This window comes from Chenopodium album, chromosome 4 (genome assembly GCF_948465745.1).
Source record: "Chenopodium album chromosome 4, dcCheAlbu1.1, whole genome shotgun sequence".
Classification (NCBI taxonomy): Eukaryota; Viridiplantae; Streptophyta; class Magnoliopsida; order Caryophyllales; family Amaranthaceae; genus Chenopodium; species Chenopodium album.
In genome coordinates, this window is record NC_137837.1 from 8,251,845 (window position 1) to 8,270,151 (window position 18,307).

Genomic DNA, 18,307 nt, shown 5'->3' on the forward strand with positions numbered 1-18,307 from the left:
TTATACGTCGTGCTTGAGAAGTTTCAAGTGGAGGGTAGTTAGACTAGTTACACTTTAAAATACTTCCTTTTTTACCACAAATTTTCACATGTGTCTGATTTGGAGTTATCTATTTAGGGATTGCTTGGTGGGCCGGGGTTATTTATTCAAATGTTACTTGGTGGGCCAGTATTATTTATTCAAATGTTACTTGGTCGGCCAGTTACTCATTCGGTCAGGGTTACTTATTCAGGGGTTACTCGGTCGAATCAGGGGTTAATCTCACGCGCTAACCGATTAAGGCCCTGTTCTTTTCACCTTAAAAAAATAATATTAAGTAAAAATAATTTCAGTTCAGTAAAAATAAGTTCAGTTTAGTAAAATTAATTTCAGTTCAGAAAAAATAAGTTCAGTTCAGTAAAAATAAGTTTTTTTAAAGAATAATTATAATAGAAAATCAGTTCAGTTCAATAAAAATAATTTAAGTTTAGTAAAAATAATTTCAGTTCAGTAAAATTAAGTTCAGTTCAGTAAAAATAATTTCAGTTCAGTAAAAATAATTTCAATTCAGCAAAATTAAGGTGAATCAAACAGGGCCAAGTAACCCCAAAATAAGTAACTTTTTATCAACTAAGTAACCCTAAACAAGTAATTTCGGCTACACAGTATGGCTAGCCACAATGAAAAAGTACCGTTTTTATATTTGTAACAAATCTTTGTGACACGCTATTTGAAGATATGATTAGACCATGTCAATGGACAAATACTGTATAACTTTCTTCTTATCGATAATGAAGTTTGTTGTTTTCGCATCCTCCGTATGAAGAGTCCTTTTCAAACTTCATGAAAACTCTTATAATGCATTTCATTAACATAACACTCACTTATCAAAACTTATGTTAGGTTTAAAATGAACTTGACTTAATCTTGTTAACCTTTATCAGTTTATTTGAACTTTATTTTTTGAAATACGTAGTAAATTGGAATTAAAGTAAACATACCAGGTTAATGAACTTGATTGTGACATGAGGGGGGGAGTAGTGCTCAACATGTACAGGAGAGTTGCATTAGTATGAATAGTATCTCTCAAATTATATCACATAAAAGGTTGATATGGAATCAAATTGTGGCTGTTGAGCTTCATACTCTTACAACATATGTTGAAATGAGAAGCTTAAAACATTTCAATCTACTAGACTTAACAATTATGTTCCACAAAAACACAAAAAATACACATGAAAACCCACAATAGTATAGTAGTTTAGTTTCCTTAAACTCTTGTACAGTTGTACTAAATGGTGTGACATAATTTTACAATAATGAATCTTTGCATGCTTTGTAATAATAAAAAGATAGTAATTCAGCTGTACACAAATGTCAAGCTACATGCTTGAGATCAAATAAATCCAGTTCACATACTTCAGACTGATGTACTGTTAGGAATTCCCCTGCCAGTGAGTCCTGCATCACTCGTAGGATAAAGCAATGTGTATGGCATCTTCACTGGACCAACTCTATTCTTCTGTTTCTCATCTTTGTTTCTCTCTACAATCTTGTCTTCGATTTCCTCCAAAATTTTCCCGAATTTTTCAAATGCTTCTAATGGTTTGGTATCTGCAGTCCATTCTTTAGTCTCCCTTTGCCCAAGATAAATCTGTTTGATAAAAACAGAAGAAAATATATCTGTAAATGTATCAAACAACACAAACTACATGATTGACATAAACAAGGTTCAAACAATACCTCATCAGTAGGATGTCGAGATAAAAGCTCTATAAGCGAAATCCCCAATACACTTTGGAACTTGTTTGAAATAGTCTTTAGGAATACAGTGTCAGGCTTTTTCTCAAGCTCTTCATACTCTGGAGTGTTTGGCTCTGGCATGAGCCTCCGACTGACAGTTGGGCGATTTGGGTGGTACCCGGCATAAGGGTACTGCCCGAAATTGACTGCAGCATGGAGGGCTGAAGCAATCCATATAATGGTGGTGCAAGTTTGTGTAAGTTCATTAAGTGTCTTCATAGCTGGCCACCATTTTTCATCCTTCTTATCACCATGGCCTTTTTCTCGGATTTCTTTCCACCATGACTGTAGTTCTCTGTCTTTACAGATCATGTCATCGGACTTGTAGTAAATTGAGCAATATTCTTTCACCCATGTCTCAATTGCTGACCAGATGTCTAGTGCATCAACGGCGTATGGATAGTCCTCTATTAGTAGTTTATAGCCATGAGGGCTATGAGCATCTTTCACAGCAACCCCCCTGATTAACAAAAGTATTGAATACAATGTCAGTAAAACATATTGTTTACTCAAAATTTAGTACAATATTAAACAAAGCATGTACAAAAGTTTGGTTAAACGATTTTTTTGTAAGCACATAACCTTTTAACAAGATCATTAGGAACGGCTTGCTCAGTAAAAACCCAGCTCTTATACACGGCTGATGACAGCTCCATGGAATACTGTCTAGGGAATACAGTTTTCTCAAGGAGTCCTTCCGCATTAAGAAGTATTTGTCTTGCAACTGCGTTTATGTCCATAGTATAACGGAAATGAGGGTGCAGAAGTCTGTGGATTGGATGAAGCACACTCAGTTGCCTATTTGATGCGATCACAAAGGGTTCGATCACTGCATGAGTTAGCATCCTGCAGTAGGCGAAAAAATTAATTGTCAATACATTCCTTGATGACTAGTGAACGCATAGTCACATATGCATGCCGAAGTGAAAATTTTAGATTCTTTGTGACAGAAGTCACAGAACTAGTACCAGTGGCTGACGAGTTGATGGTGGCCAGAATCATTAACAGCAACATAAGCTTTGGCAAGCTGCCAAAGAGAACCTTCAACACCGTCATGAGCAGGTGTAAACACCTTACTAATGGCACCCAATTTATCACCTTCAGGATGTGGTAGACTCAACTCGATAGCTAAAGGCTTCAGAGTACCGTCATTTTGTAAGAACAGAACTGTTCTGGTGGCATAGATCTTTGAAGAAGTTGAGTTTATTCGCCTTACAAATGGCATCATAGTGTCGTGGTGATCTAGAATAAATAGCTTGTTTTCCTTAATTGCCTATTTCAATCAAACACAATTTTGGTTATATATGGAAATTATTGTGAGAGATTACAACAACGAAAAAGTTGTGCTGAAATATTTACCTCATCTACACACAATTCACCAAGGTTCTTCTTGATGTGTTCTTCGGTTATTGAACTGTTTTGGTTTCCATATATTTTGGGATCAAGCTTGCTAACAGAAGGAAAGACCTGCAGAATATGACAGCATCTTTGATTTAGCATAAAACCAAACTTTTTATCCATAATTAGATTTATCTCTCCATATGATACATAACAAGATTGATACATTAACCAAATTATCTTAAGACATGTGAACTGTTTTTGGAAGTACCAAATTATTTCTTACCTCAAGACGACGAATTGCTAGAGGATTTACACCAGCTAACATTTCTCTAGCAAATTCTTCGTCTGTTCTCCAAGCTGACTTATCCTCTGTGATCAGGGCAGAGTCCATTAGACAAATGATCATTCCATGTTTAACATCAGACATATACGAGTATTTCATTCGGATACATACCTTTGATTACATCAGGCATTGGAAATTTTAGAAGTGGAGCACCATCAGTTTGAAGGAAAGCTTTTAGTAATTCAAATGGGATGCTATCCTTTAACTTCTCAATTAGTTCACCCTGTGGTAGCTTAATTCCTCCTTCATACAGATCCAGTTCATCTTGGAAACTATCAAACTCATTGCGATCCTTGTCAAATATAGACTCAAGACCAACAGCAAAGTCCTGAGACAAGGACTTAAGCGCGTAACCCAGGAAATCAGACATCTTTATGTGTCCGAATTTCTCATCTCTTGGAACATATACATCTAAACCCTTCAGAAGTGGAAGTCTACTCTCAGTTTTAGGATCTGCCAGGTCATACAGATATTATTTAGCTTCGGAACCACATATCTCAGGTTGCATTAGATGAGAAAATTATCAAGTTCATCTGAAACCACACCTCTTGTTTATGTCAGTTAAACAAATCTAGTTCTTATTTCACATATTCATTTGATCAGTCTGCAATCTACTGTATAGTGTGTAGGTGTAATCAATTAGATACGACTCTAAAGAGAGACGAAAAGATCACTCTTCTTGCACCGTGTTTTGCAAGTACATTAGTATAACACAAGGGCTGACATTGTTCTGATTAACTTAAAACTGAGGGTGAGTGCAGTAGACTGATAAACTTTTTTTTCTGAGGTTGAAGCAAAACTCGGAATGTGCTGTTTCATGTCAGCTAGCATAACTAAGGCAATGATCTATCCAAACAAAATCTTACCTGTCTTTGTTGGGGTACGGCCTGTTCTTCCCCTGCGAGGATAAGGATATTCAGCAGATCCTCCAAGTACAGGACGAGCATACTTGGGACCTTTATCCGGATCTCCTAGATCATTGTAGTATGCATAGTCATAAACGCGATCCCATTCCTCTAGCTTTCCTTCCCCGGTTCCTCTTAATACCTCCAGCTCTTCTTCTCGATACTTGCTTAAAGGTGCAGGTGTTTCATCAGGTAGGTAAGTCTGTCATACCACATTTGTAACAACATCATACATACTGTTATGTGTTACATAACATTAGAAATTTCAATACTTTGGATGAATATAAAGAATAAAATACCACCTTATTGGTGAAAATAATACGGTCCTTCTTGTAACGATTAGTAGGGTAGACCCATGAGTTACACACGAAGTTGATTTTATCACAACCAGGAATGTCTTCTAAGGTGACAGACTTCAGGTAAAATTGACTGTGATGTTCATTCTTTATGATTACTGCACCAGGAACGCCAATGTCCTCATCCCAATCAAAAGTAATATTAAATGCTGAATCCCCTGGTGTTAAACCAGTGAAATTTTTGAGCCAATCTCCTAGATATGAAGGCTTTCCAAGTTTCCCTTTCGATTCATTACCTGCAAATTACACCATGCATTACTCGTTAAGATAAATATTAATGACTCAAAGCATGATTGTCGTTACTGAGTGTCAACTAGCATATTTGGTTAAAGTCTTAAAAGGTTTACAAAGTGATTCCCTTTAAAAAAAAATTATAAGGTTAAGTATATTTTACTGGGACTGTAACTGGCAAGGCATTTCCCTTACATCTAAGTGGATTCGGGTTTTAGTCACCGACCTTACCCCCTGCCCTCTCCTTCTCAAGGGAGAAAATCGTAAGTTCGTAACCAAATTAAGGCTATGTTGAGTTCACTTGATAATGTTATTTTGCATCACCCATTGCTGATTTGCTACAGCACTACGTACCCCTATTGTTTGTGTTGCTATTTCTACTTTTCTAGTGCTAGTGTAGAAGTGCTAGTGCTAGTGCTAATATGCTAATGCTGTTGCTGTTGCTATTGCTAATTCCTGTTGCTATTGTTATTGCTTTTTGTCATTGTTGTTGCTATCACCAATTCACCATCACTTTGTTGGTATTTTACTTATAATTGCATATAAGAAACTCCTCAATTCCATATAGTATGTTGGTAAACAATTTGACATAACAATAGGTATGCACATTATATACCCAAAAAAAAAAAAAAACCATATATATAACTGTTGCATATGTCATGTGGTACAACCGTACAACACACATCTAAACCAATAAAATAAAGATGAAACTATTATTTATTTTCAAAATTAATTCTCACTTTTGCCTTCTGTGATAGGGTTGTACTATTAATTATTTAACCGTTGTATAATAGTTTAAAGCAATATTACTTGTCAAATTAAAAATTACTTGTAACTTTTTTTTACTTAACTTTTATTAGAAAACACTTCTTAATTATTTTCAAATGGATAGGATAGAATGATAGATTGATTAAGCAAGGACAAAGTATGGATGAGTTGTTAATCACTTAATCATATGATGTGTGAAAGTTTGTACTAGATGTTTTCTTCATTTCTAAATTAAAGATCATGTACATGCAATATGATTAGAATATTACACCTCCATTCATACTTGTTCTTTACACTTTCCACATTAGTCGATTACTGTTACACACCGTACTTCGTAATTTAAACTGTTACTACATTTTTTTACTTTTGGGTTTGATTTTCACATTCCTAGCTTTATAATTCTGAGAGTGAAAAATAGCTCAAATAGTTAGACTTTCTCTCCCGATTCAAGTGATCTCTGGGATCGATTCTCACCCTGCCTAAGTGGGTTTGTGGCTCTCTAAAAAGAAAAAATAGTTCTCATATACGAATCTTTCATTCCTTTTTGTATGTTTTGATTCTTATACTACGTATACAAAGTACTCTTGCAATCTTATATTTAAAAGCCAAACTCAACGTACATGTGATTTACAAAGTTATAAATCTCAATTATCATTAAATATTAAAAAGGCACAAAAAAAAAAATAAGGTTAAAGCTTGCAAACATTATTATTTTGATATAATATAGGGAACTAAGGAAGGAATAAGTGTAATAGACGAAATTCGAATTAAGGAATTATCTACAGCCCAACCTCGTTCACTTTTAAGTTTTAAACATTTATCCAACTAAGCTAGTCTATAGTACTACTGTAAATGAATATCCTAAAGGTGAACACATATTTTAACTCATAGTTAATCGATCTTAGTAGAGTACTTAATAAATCTGTACTAGTATACCTGTATACGTATATACATAGTGGCATAGACGCATAGTGCTATAATTTACTGGGAAATGTGACCTATTTGAATTTTGAAACTCCCAATCGAATGCTATAGATTTAAAATATAAAATGAAGTTCACATTTTTATTACTTTCATTTAAAAACAAGTAAACAACTACGTGTCTACGTTAGCAACACCACCTTAATGATTGAAAATCATTGAATAAATAATCATAATAACTATATTAAATTTTATAAACACTTATAATAAAAAAAAAAAAATTGTAAAAACAATAATATTGCATAAATTCAAAGAAAATTAAAAAAAAAAAAAAAAAAAAAAAAAAAAAAAAAAAAAAAAAAAAAAAAAAAAAAAGTGTAACAGTGGAAAAATTACCTGGGTCGGCGTTAACAGAGCTAACAAGCTGAAATGACACCTTTTTACCAAGCAATTCATCAAATCTATCAAGAATTGATGCATTAAAATCATTGAAATCCAACACATTCTTCTTCATCAATATTACTCTTCCATTTATTTGCTTCTTGTTCTTGCTACTACTACTACTATCTCCTGAAATAGCATCTATAATATTATGAAACATTTTTTTGGCTTTAATATTTGTAATTTTGGAATATGGGTTTTAATTTATTTTTTGGTGAATATGCATATATAAATAGTAAATTTATAAATATGGTTCTTTGAATGATTTTGGAAAGGTGGTGGGTTTTTCAAATGAAAGAAATAATAAAAACTATACATATAATGAAGGGGTATTTATAAGGAAAAAGTAGGTGCCTAGATTTATTGATATGGAGAAAATGTGATTAATATGAATGAATGACCTTACCACGGCAGTGCATGCAGTTTAAGATGATGTAGATTGGTATGTATGCCCATTATTTTTTTTAATTTGTTACATACTTCCTATGTACGAGTAATAATTATGCAATCCGTTGTCTTTTTTGAGATAGTTTTACTTGGTGTTGGTTTTCACGAGGATTGATCTTTTTAGCTACTGACTGCTGTGATCTGGTATGTTCTATTGAAATCTGTTCCGTCTGATGACATCTATTCAGCTCTATTCTGCTCACTAGCCTAAAGTAACTGGGCCTAATTGGTGTATTCATAATTCCATATTAATTAGACATTTAGACATGTATGATTGTTGTATGGGGAGATATTTACATTAAGGCCGATACTGTATGATAGGCCGATATTGTTTGTTAGGCCGATATACTATTCGAATCCGGTTCATCGGCAATTCTTGTTAATATCGGCATTTATATATAAAGCATACATATCGGCATGTAAGCAGCTGACACGTGTCGTTCTCACGTTTGACACGTTGCGAAAATTACTTTGCATACTAAACTGCCACCCGTCACTTAAACAACCTATAAATAATCTGGTTTTACCTCATAAATAAGGTAGCATTTATTACACACACACACACTCTCTCTCACTACTTTCTCTCTCTAAAAAATCTCTTTCCTCTTTCTATAAACACTTACTGACTTAATCATTGGAGTGGTTATCCCCGGATTCACCCCGGGGCTAGCTAATCCCTTCTCTGTGTGTAGGTTCTTGTTTGGCCGATAGGAGCAGAACGGGTTATATACTCGAGCTTCGGATCTTGGAGTTGGGTCGTCGGATTCCTGCAAAAACAATTATATATAATATAACTACACTCAAATACACGTGGGACAAATTATATATAAAATAATTGTATATATATACTTAGACCTTCACTAATGTCTTGTTCTCCGGCTTCTTTCTTGTATCATCGTCAACTTCTTTTCTGTATTATGATATGGAGGATGTACCAATTACATGTAGAATTGAACCTAATATAAATTTTTTAAGTAATCAAACTTTTTATTTAAATAGTGAATTCATGTGACAAACCAACTATTATGTTATGGAGTACGTAACAATTAGATTTTAACTTGTTTTGATGTGAAATAAAAAATTTAGATGCCAGGCACACTGCACTATTATTATTATATATTATACAAGTAATAATTATTTATTTATTTGGAGGGACACATTGCATGCATTACTTTGTTTATGATAAATTATTATGTCATATGCTTTGCTTAGCTTGATGGCCAGTATAAGGTGTACGAGTATATAAGTGCTCCTATCAACGTGGCCACAGATTAGAGGAGAACGTAATAATTAATTATAATATATGAAGTTTTTCATTTTAAGCGCAACTTTTGACCTAATATTAAGTGATTTTTGCAAGTTCTTTTTGTTTTAATAACTTAGCTTGTTGAATTACCCAAGGCCAAATCGATTTTTGAGATAAAGATAAAGAAAAAGAATCTCTCTAAGAAGGGTGTAAAACATTCTACTACAAAACAAACAATTAAAGACATAAATAAATAGCAAAATAAAAAAATTGCAATGGGGCTCGTGATAGAGTTGAGATTAAATAGTCAAATATCATACTACCTCCGTTACACATTATTTGCAACGATTAGACATTTTTCCCCTCTACTTTATGTCAAATCGTTGCAAATAATATGTAACGGAGGTAGTATCATAAACCTACAAATGTAAAAAAAAAAAAATTAAGAGAGAAAGAAGAACAAAGGGAGGAATTAGTGATTCAAACTTTCAAGATAATCTATCTATGTAATTATAATATTGATCTTGTTTGTTTATTACTCGGTAGGTAATTGAATTGGTTGTTAATTGTTTGTTGAGTTCATATTCAAACTGTTTTGACTAAATGGTTGTTTTAAATTGTTGAATAACTAGTTATATATATATATATATATATAATATATATATATAATATATATATATATATATATATATATATATATATATATATATAGTAATATGTTGCTCTAAGTCGGGTAAAATTAGTGTATTTCACATGTATATAAGTAATAAACAAACTACATACAATAGTTGTTCGTTTAATTAATTATTACTTATACATATGAAATAAATGCTGAAAGAAGGTACAAAATTGTCGCCATTTGACTTAATTTTCACAAACTTCTAATTTAAAAAAGTTTATTCCTTTAACTTTTTTTACTTCCTCCATGTTTTTATTTTCATACATTACATAATTATAATGAACATAATTTGCGTTCAATAGTCAATTAATATCCGTCTAATTTCTTTAATTTGTATCACAACCTACAAAACATTTGGTATGGTTATCCAAGCTATTAAAAAAAATTGGTAGAAAATGATACAAAACATAGTCTAAGTCAAAGTGATACATACAATATTACACTTAATTAATAAAAATAATTTATCCACATCGATCTAAACTTGCAAAGAATAAAAATCTTTTCTTCTATGAAGAAATTGTTAGTGTTTATTTTCACTGTTTTCAAATAATCTTTCCACTAGATCTAGACTTCCATATTGAAAAAAATTAGTAGAAAAATAGATCATATAATTGAAAACGAGTTAATTGAAAACATGTACATCATATCATATGGTTTGAATAATTTTTATTTCTTTAAGGAAAATTTTAAGTAGTAAAAAGGTTTTTATATTGCTTTGAAGAAGGTTTTTAGTTTAGACATATGCCCTAAAAAATGAGGAAATTTGTTTATCGACAGAGGAAATAGTACCCTACTTACCAAAAGAAGAAATCGTAAATTTGTAGTTTTGTTTATTACCTTTCCACATCACTAATATCTAGTAAAGGAAAAGCCAAGTAAAGAAAGAGACTACAAACAGTCAAAACATATTTTGCTTTTAACATGATTGATCATTGTAGTTGAAGATTGGAGTTTCCTCTACATTTTGCCTAGAAAGCGATGTTGCATTATAATTGTGAGAATCATTGCTTTCTAGATCTTTTTATTTTTGGGAAATTGAATGAATAAATTTAACTGAAAATGATAAATGATGCCTTAGCTTGATTTTTTTTTTTTTTTTTTTTTTTTTTTTTTTTTTTTTTAAAAAAAACGAAAATTGATGCCTTGATTAAGAGTTGCACTTAAAAATGAATTTTTATAAAAAAAATTGCACTCAAAATGCTATACAGAGTACATAGACTACATACATACCGAGAAAAATAAGAAGAGATGAGAAAAATTACACATTAATTGCACCAATCTATCAATTTGTGTAGTTATTGTCATAAATTTTGAGCATCAATGGAAAATTGTTATTGTCATTCATGACTAGGGTAATTTTTAGCACATACTTCCTCAACTATTTCTTCATATATAGAAGAAATTTTTTTTTTCATCGTAAAATTTAGACGTCCATATTGAGCTCAGTGCAATTGAGTGATTCAAAACAGGCTTAGCTGAATTGAACTGAAATGAGCTGAACTGAATTGTTTATGAGAGTAGGAAATTAGGAGCTGAATTGAAATTAAGTTGAAGAGAACATGTCCCAAATTCATAAATATGTTGCTTTATCTTATATTTTCCTATTTACCGTCCACATAGGCATGCAAGCTGGATTTTTTTTTTTTCTCACGAGTTAACAACAGTATATGGAACTCAATTAGCGGCTCATCACTCAATCAATTAATTCCCGTTAAATAAATTAGTGGTTTAGTATAGTGCAATACTACCTCCGTTTCTTTTTAGTTGACACGTATTCCTTTTTAGGAAGTTTTTTTTTAGTTGAAACGTTTCCTTTTGGGGTAACTTTTTTTACCTTGCATTTACAATCTACCCCACTTGCTTTTTCATTCTCTTTCACTCTCTCTCATCTCCTTAATATATGTGTTTAAATCAAACGCGTCAACTAAATAGAAACGAAGGAAGTAGCTACTAGCTTATTTTTTAAAACCAAAAAACGTAATTAGAATTGATTAGCTTTTTGATATCTTTATTATAGTGAATACGATTAAAAATTGCAAAAATATTTTGAAGTAGATGGTATGTTAGGAATTTTAATATATTTTGCGTGGCTTACCACTAAGCTATGCAATAATTTATATCATCACTTGAATATAAAATGTTAATATGTAGCGAATGACAATATAATTAGCAAATTTAATTGGAAATTGAGTCATAAATTAAAACATATATTAGTAAACAACCCCATGTAATGGCCTGGGGCATTGCTGAGGCTAAAAATTAGTTATACTATTAAATCAAGTCCAATTCCATCAATTCAATGATGCTTAATTGGGATTAAACCTCATTGAATCAATTTTGCTATAGACTCTGAATTTCCACCAGTGTCCTACCTTGTTATTAGGTCAGATGAGCCACCATATTACAACAATGCTTACATAAACAAATTACAATCATTAAATTTGGTCATCTTTTAGCATTATAGACTTATAGTATACACGAGTAGAATTTAAAAATCGTTACAACGCATGTATGTAGTACTAATTAAAAATTAAAATACACCTTAAATAAGTAAGTAAATAAAAAAGAAATAAAAAGTACAAAAAGCAGATTTCCCACCTCATCATAGAGAAATGATGAGAAAGGATCATGGAGTTGCCGACAAAAGTTGTGGGAATTGAATATTCGAAAAAGAAAGTGCAACATATGCCTAAATACTATGCATGGCGTGTTTATAGTAACTTCCTTTCATGGAGGGATTATTTCTTCCCGTAGAGGGTTGAATCATCTGCCTTTTAAGGTATGGTTTTATTATGTTTAGGTCACTCTTTTAAGATAAGGATCTCTTATTTTTTTTGCCCTTTCAATTTTGATTTGCGATATTTGACGTGATACGTAAAGACACATGAATTCGATCTGGTGACTTTAATTATCTAATCTAGTTTATCGTTCACATTTTGCTCACTTTCTCGTTATTTTGATTCCTTTCCCACTTTAATTATCTCGTAGCCCTCCAAGGCTCCAACAAAACACCTGCCACCATCTTGAAATGAATCCTAATATGGTTCATTTGTTAAATTTGTTTTAAAGGCGTACATAAATTAATTAGAGTGACTTTAATTATCTAATCTAGTTTATCGTTCACATTTTGCTCACTTTCTTGTAGCCCTCCAAGGCTCCAACAAAACACCACCATTATGAATCATATTGTTTTACTCCGTATTTGTTAAGTGACTATAAATGATGGTAATGAGAATGAATTTGTATGTAAATTTGTAAAGATAATCAAGGTTCATTTCAATGTCAATACTAATTTACTCTAAATTTTCATTCCCAAATAAAACCTGTTCTAAGTGGTAATGGATGGGAATGAAAAAAAATTGAAAATAACACATGTGTGAGGATGGATGATATAGCATTACCATAGGGATTCCAATGTAAATTTTCTTCCAAATTAATTGACATGGTAAACTTTTATATCATAACTATTATTTTTTTTTTAATTTATTTATATCATAACTATATATGTCCTTTTTAGCATGGTAAACTTCAAAATTAATTGACATGGTAAAACAAAATATTAATCTTTGGCCCTGTTTGGGAGAAAGCTGAAAGCTGAAGCTGATTGAGTTAGCTGATTTTGACTAGCTGATTTTATTAACTGATTTGACTAACTTATTGTATTAACTGATTATATAAAAGTGTTTGGTAAATAGCTGATAGCTTAAAGATGATTGAGTATGTGAAATGACCAATAAGCTAATTGTGGGGTAGGTAGTTTAGATAGGATTTTAAATTAAATGAGGTTATAAATGTCATTTCACAATAATTAATGAATAAGCTAATTGAAAAAGCTCCTAAAGTGAGCTTTTTCAAAAAGAGCTTATTTAGTGGAATAAGCTCTTTCAATAAGCTTACTACCAAACACTTGTATTAGCTTGTTTGACTAGTCAATCAGCTAAAGTTAGTCAAATAAGCTAATATACCCCCAATAAGCTTACTACCAAACAGGGCCTTTATCTTATTATGTATGAATGAATTTTTATTTTATTTTAGGAAAATTTCACATTTGCTACCAGCAAAAAGACCCTAAATCACATTTACTACCGCTTTAATTTTTTATTTTAAATTGCTACCACCTAAATCAGCTTTTTTTTAAATCACTACCACTTAACGGACACCGTTAGTATAACCGTTACCACCACCCAACCACCATCTAGCCACCACCCAACCACCGTCCACCCACCACTCCTTCCCACCCACCAGCTGCCCAATCCACCGCCACTGTTCAACATCATCCCCACCGCAACCACCACCCAACCCGCTCCTTCCCCACCCACCAGCTACCAAATCCCCAGCCGCGACCCCAACCGCTCAAACCACCATCAACAACCGCCAATCAGCAACAGAACCACCATCAATTACCAACCCTTTCGCTTCCTCATTCCCCTGCTCCTTCGCATCACCACCAATTGGCACCAACACCCAATCCCAGTCGCCGCACACAACAATCGAACCCAAATTTGCAACCCTAGCCTCGTAACCCCAGCAATCGGCACACAACAATCGCAACCCCCAACAAAAGTCGGCGTCGCGATCCCAACCCCGTTCGCATCCCCCTCCTCTCGAAAACCTGCCTCGATCCCTGCCAAAAACCCCAATTGAGCAAATCTCAAACCCCAATTCAATTAAGCATGTGGGTGACGAGAGTGGAGAATGTGGGTGAAGGATAAGGAGGAAGAGTGGTTTTTGTGGAGTTTCCCGGTGGCGAGGTGGAGTATAATTGGTTGGGGGGGCGGATTCCGATGGGAGGAAGGGGAAAGAGATAGTTTTGGTTCGAGGTGGGGGTCGGGCAGCGAGAACGGGGAAAGGGAAGGGGGTTCATTGGCTGCGTAGGGGTGGGGGAAAGGGAGGGGGTGGGTTTGCGCCGGCGCCGGCAGGGGGGAGGGAAGGGGTGGCAGTTGAGGGGGGTGGCAGGGGAGGGGGAGGGTGGTTATTATTTTTCTAATTTTTTTTTAATTTTTAAATTTATTTTTTAAATTTATTGATTTTTTATTAATAAATTTAACGGAAATCCTAACGGATTCCGTTAAGTGGTAGTGATTTTTGAAAAACTCTGATTTAGGTGGTAGCAATATAAAATAAAAAATTAAAGGGGTAGCAAATGTGAATTAGGGTCCTTTCCCTGGTAGCAAATGTGAAATTTTCCTTTATTTTATATGAATTTATTAGACCTTACTTATCGTATTTGAATTGATTATAAGATAAATGGGTGTAGAAAACAATACTTCATACATTTTTGACAAATTATAGGACTTGTTTTCTTGAACTTATTTCAGATACTTATTACTTATTTGTTAATAAATTCAGATTAGATTAGACCAAATTAGAAAGATTCAGAGCAGATCAGAACTTTTGATTATCATTTACTTATATATTGTTAAATATCATTAATTGCGTATTAAAAAAAAATTATAAAATTTACATATTTGAAAATTTCATATAATAAGGCGAATTTAACATGATCCATTTTGATAATGTTTTTATTTTTTTAATTTTATTTTTATAGATTAGAATTAAAATGTGGTCAAAATTTAGTTAAATTGTTAAATCATATTAGAGTAGACCAGATAATAACAATTCAGATCAGACCTTAAAAAGTCAGAGCAGATCTAATTGTTTTAGGTGAAGAGAACAAGTCCATATTGTATCTCATAAAAAGACAAGGGTACATTTGGCATTCATTCAATGAATACCATACCATAATTAGCCTATGAAATCATTCAATCTTACGCCACACAAAAGAAACAACAAAATGTGATGCGAGCCATGCGACGGGCCTACGACGGCTACCACTGAAAAAACGTTTATCTCCATTCTCCAATCTCCATATGATTTGTCAAATGAAAGGTTTAGAAAAAAACACGAAGCTTTTTCACTAGACTAAAGTCAGCTAACAATTAATATATGGTCTTTCACAAAATTAAGGGTCCATTGAATTAAATGGTAAGATTTAAAAGGATACATATTATTATGTCATGTTCACCATTATATGTTACACTATCATACCAATTTCATTATAACATTGCTTGTAAGATAACATAATAATTTAGAGTTTAGAATTTGAAGCAATTTCTTCTACAGTATCATTAATTTGGTAGGTTGTCGAGCATTGACGAATTTCTGCATTTATTGATGACAACTATAATTTGATTGATGGCAACTTTCCCAAGTCCAACCATGTGATGTGATGCTAGATTGAATTGTATGGATCGATTATTATCAATATGGTTTGAATACGTATCACGAGTTATAGGAGTAGTAGGGTTGGTAAAATATGGACCATACTCAATCCGTATCCAAATGTTACAAGTATAGAATTAATTATATTAGAGTAAGGATTTCAAGCTATATGCAACTTCAAAGAGAATTAAAAAAAAAAAATACCAAAAATTTGATTTGAATGAAATCTTCATCAACGTTTTAAATATTTGAAGGTGTTATCATGATGAAAATTAATACCATTTGAATTTGTGCAAATTTACAAAATTTGATTTGAATGAAATCTTCATCAAATTGGACCCATAGAGCCAAAATTACTACCAAAAATTCTGGCTTCAGACCAAAAGAGCCAAAATGCCCCCCTAAACCTATGAACAACATGTTTTGCAAAAAAAAAAATTTAACCGTTAAATTTAAGGGCTTTCTTGACGGTTGGTGATAAAAAATAATTTTTAAATTTTTTTTTGGTGGTAAAATAAAATTTTAAAATTTTTTGGTAGTAAAAAACAATTTAGTGAATTTTTTTTTTTTTTTTTTTTTTTTGTGGTAAAAGTAAAAAAAAAAAAAAAAAAAAAAAAAAAAAAAAAAAAAAAAAAAAAAAAATCCTTGTATAATTGTTTTACTGATATTGAATCTAGAAAATTAGCATCCAAGGAATCAACAATAATTAGTGTATGATTAAAGTCTTATTAATGTGCAATTATTTAGGATTTACGTTCTATGAGAGAATTAGGTACAAATGCACACAGGGTTCATGTGGTGCCAATTCATATGAAGGAGCAGTGACAAATGGCAATAACATGTTGTCTCTTTGAGTTTTTATACAATTATAAATTGCTAATAATCAAGAATTGTCGCTTTCAAATTTAACTAGCATTTTGGCCCGTTCGATGCACGGGTTCATATTTAGGTTATTTTATATGTAGGTATGTTTTTCAGTAGTTGAAACTTGTGATATGAAATACGAACTAATTGTTTCATTGCTAAAACTTAAAAGGAAAAAAAGAATGAGGGTAGAAATGGGGAAAAAAATAAAAGAATTTAGTTACATATATATACATGAAGACTATAGGATATGAAATGACATATTGGTTTAAGTTATATTTTAAGTCTATTAGTTGAAAAGACAATTTTTATATAATTCAATTCATATGTTTATGTGATGTATATTAATTGGTTCAACTTTATTTTATTATGATGGAAATGAAACACTTCATTTTCATAATTGAATTTGCAAGTTATAGAATGTATAAAGACTTAAACTAAAAGATTAAAAGGGGTGACATGTGTCATGTGTGGTAGTGAGTGACTTGTGATGACATGTGTCATATGAAAAATTATGGTTTGTGTTTTTAAATACTAAGTATAGATTTGTTAGTTAATTTAAACGGGCTAAATAAAACTAGCAAGTAGGCTTTTTCTACATATTAATAATAAGAAATTATTACTAAAACATAAACTTGGGATACATAATCAGAATTCTAATATGAATCAAAAGTTTGGATTGAATAACACCCATTCAACAGTTTATGCTCATAGGAGAATTTAGGAAACTTGCATTACACTTTAATTCGTTTTTCACAACATCCTGAACAAAATTACAATTAACTTAGGGCCTGTTCTAATTGACTGAACTGAATATTTTATGAGAGAAGGAAATTAAGAATTGAACTGAATTTATTAGAGCTAAACTGAAAATAATCTAAAGAGAACACACCCTTAGCCAAGTTATAGCGTTGTGTAACTGTTCTTGGTGCAATTCACTAATTTTACGGTTATAAGTCTAGATTATTCAGAGTACACAAGGCTTCAAATATTAGACAGTACACTAAAGCAAGAACTGTTATATACTAAAAGATTTTTAGATTGATAGGAAGAACATACCAGGATGCAGGATCAGCATGAGCAACATTGACAAGCTGAAACCTTTTTTCCTACCAGCACATCATCACAACGAAGAGTGGACGATGTCAAACGATCTTTGAAGAGGCAGAGATAGTGTTCTTCTTCAAGATTACATTCATTACAATACCTTCAATAATCACCTTACCAATGTTACCATTACCTAAAGATTCTTCCATCTCCTTCACATCAACAGGTGCACTTTTATCTAAGGTGTAGTATGACCTTCTTGCCTTCCCTTTAGTTTTGAGCAAGAAAAAGACTAAATTTTCTATGAAAGAGAAAACAAAACTGGTTTTCAGGTTTTCAGAAATGTTTGCAATGCAATTTTGATGCTGAATTTCACTAGCCATTTTAATGTACTCAGGTTTGGATACTACTCAAAAGCTCAGGGGAAATTTTTCCCCGGCTCTTTTGAATGTGAATATTGAGTGAGCCGCCCCCACCGGGCAGGCGGCCACGGGTCATAACGCACGTCCTCGGCTTCCAAAAGCATAGCTTAAGCCCCAAGAAAGAACAACTTTATTATTACTCAGGTCTAAATATCATGCATCAAATTATAAGTTTAAACAGATTATGGATTTACGAACCAGACTGTGGAAATTAGTGTAAACGACTCACTTTTTGTTTACTTTTCCACGGTTAAACAACCTAAGACGTGAAAGTAGCAAAATTTGCGAATTT

General features: G+C 32.5%; 1 protein-coding gene across 1 annotated transcript; it reads right to left on the minus strand.

Moving 5' to 3' along the window:
• Nucleotides 1-1,057: 1,057 nt before the first annotated feature.
• On the minus strand, nucleotides 1,058-7,394 carry LOC145626586 (putative linoleate 9S-lipoxygenase 5). The gene is made up of 10 exons (XM_081679039.1): nucleotides 7,044-7,394; nucleotides 4,674-4,963; nucleotides 4,333-4,573; nucleotides 3,578-3,919; nucleotides 3,407-3,492; nucleotides 3,142-3,249; nucleotides 2,751-3,055; nucleotides 2,365-2,628; nucleotides 1,723-2,242; nucleotides 1,058-1,633 (listed from the first exon to the last, which is right to left on the minus strand). Exons 1-10 carry the CDS (start codon nucleotides 7,246-7,248, stop codon nucleotides 1,400-1,402), a joined length of 2,595 nt encoding a protein of 864 aa, XP_081535165.1. The 5' UTR covers nucleotides 7,249-7,394; the 3' UTR covers nucleotides 1,058-1,399.
• Nucleotides 7,395-18,307: the final 10,913 nt, after the last annotated feature.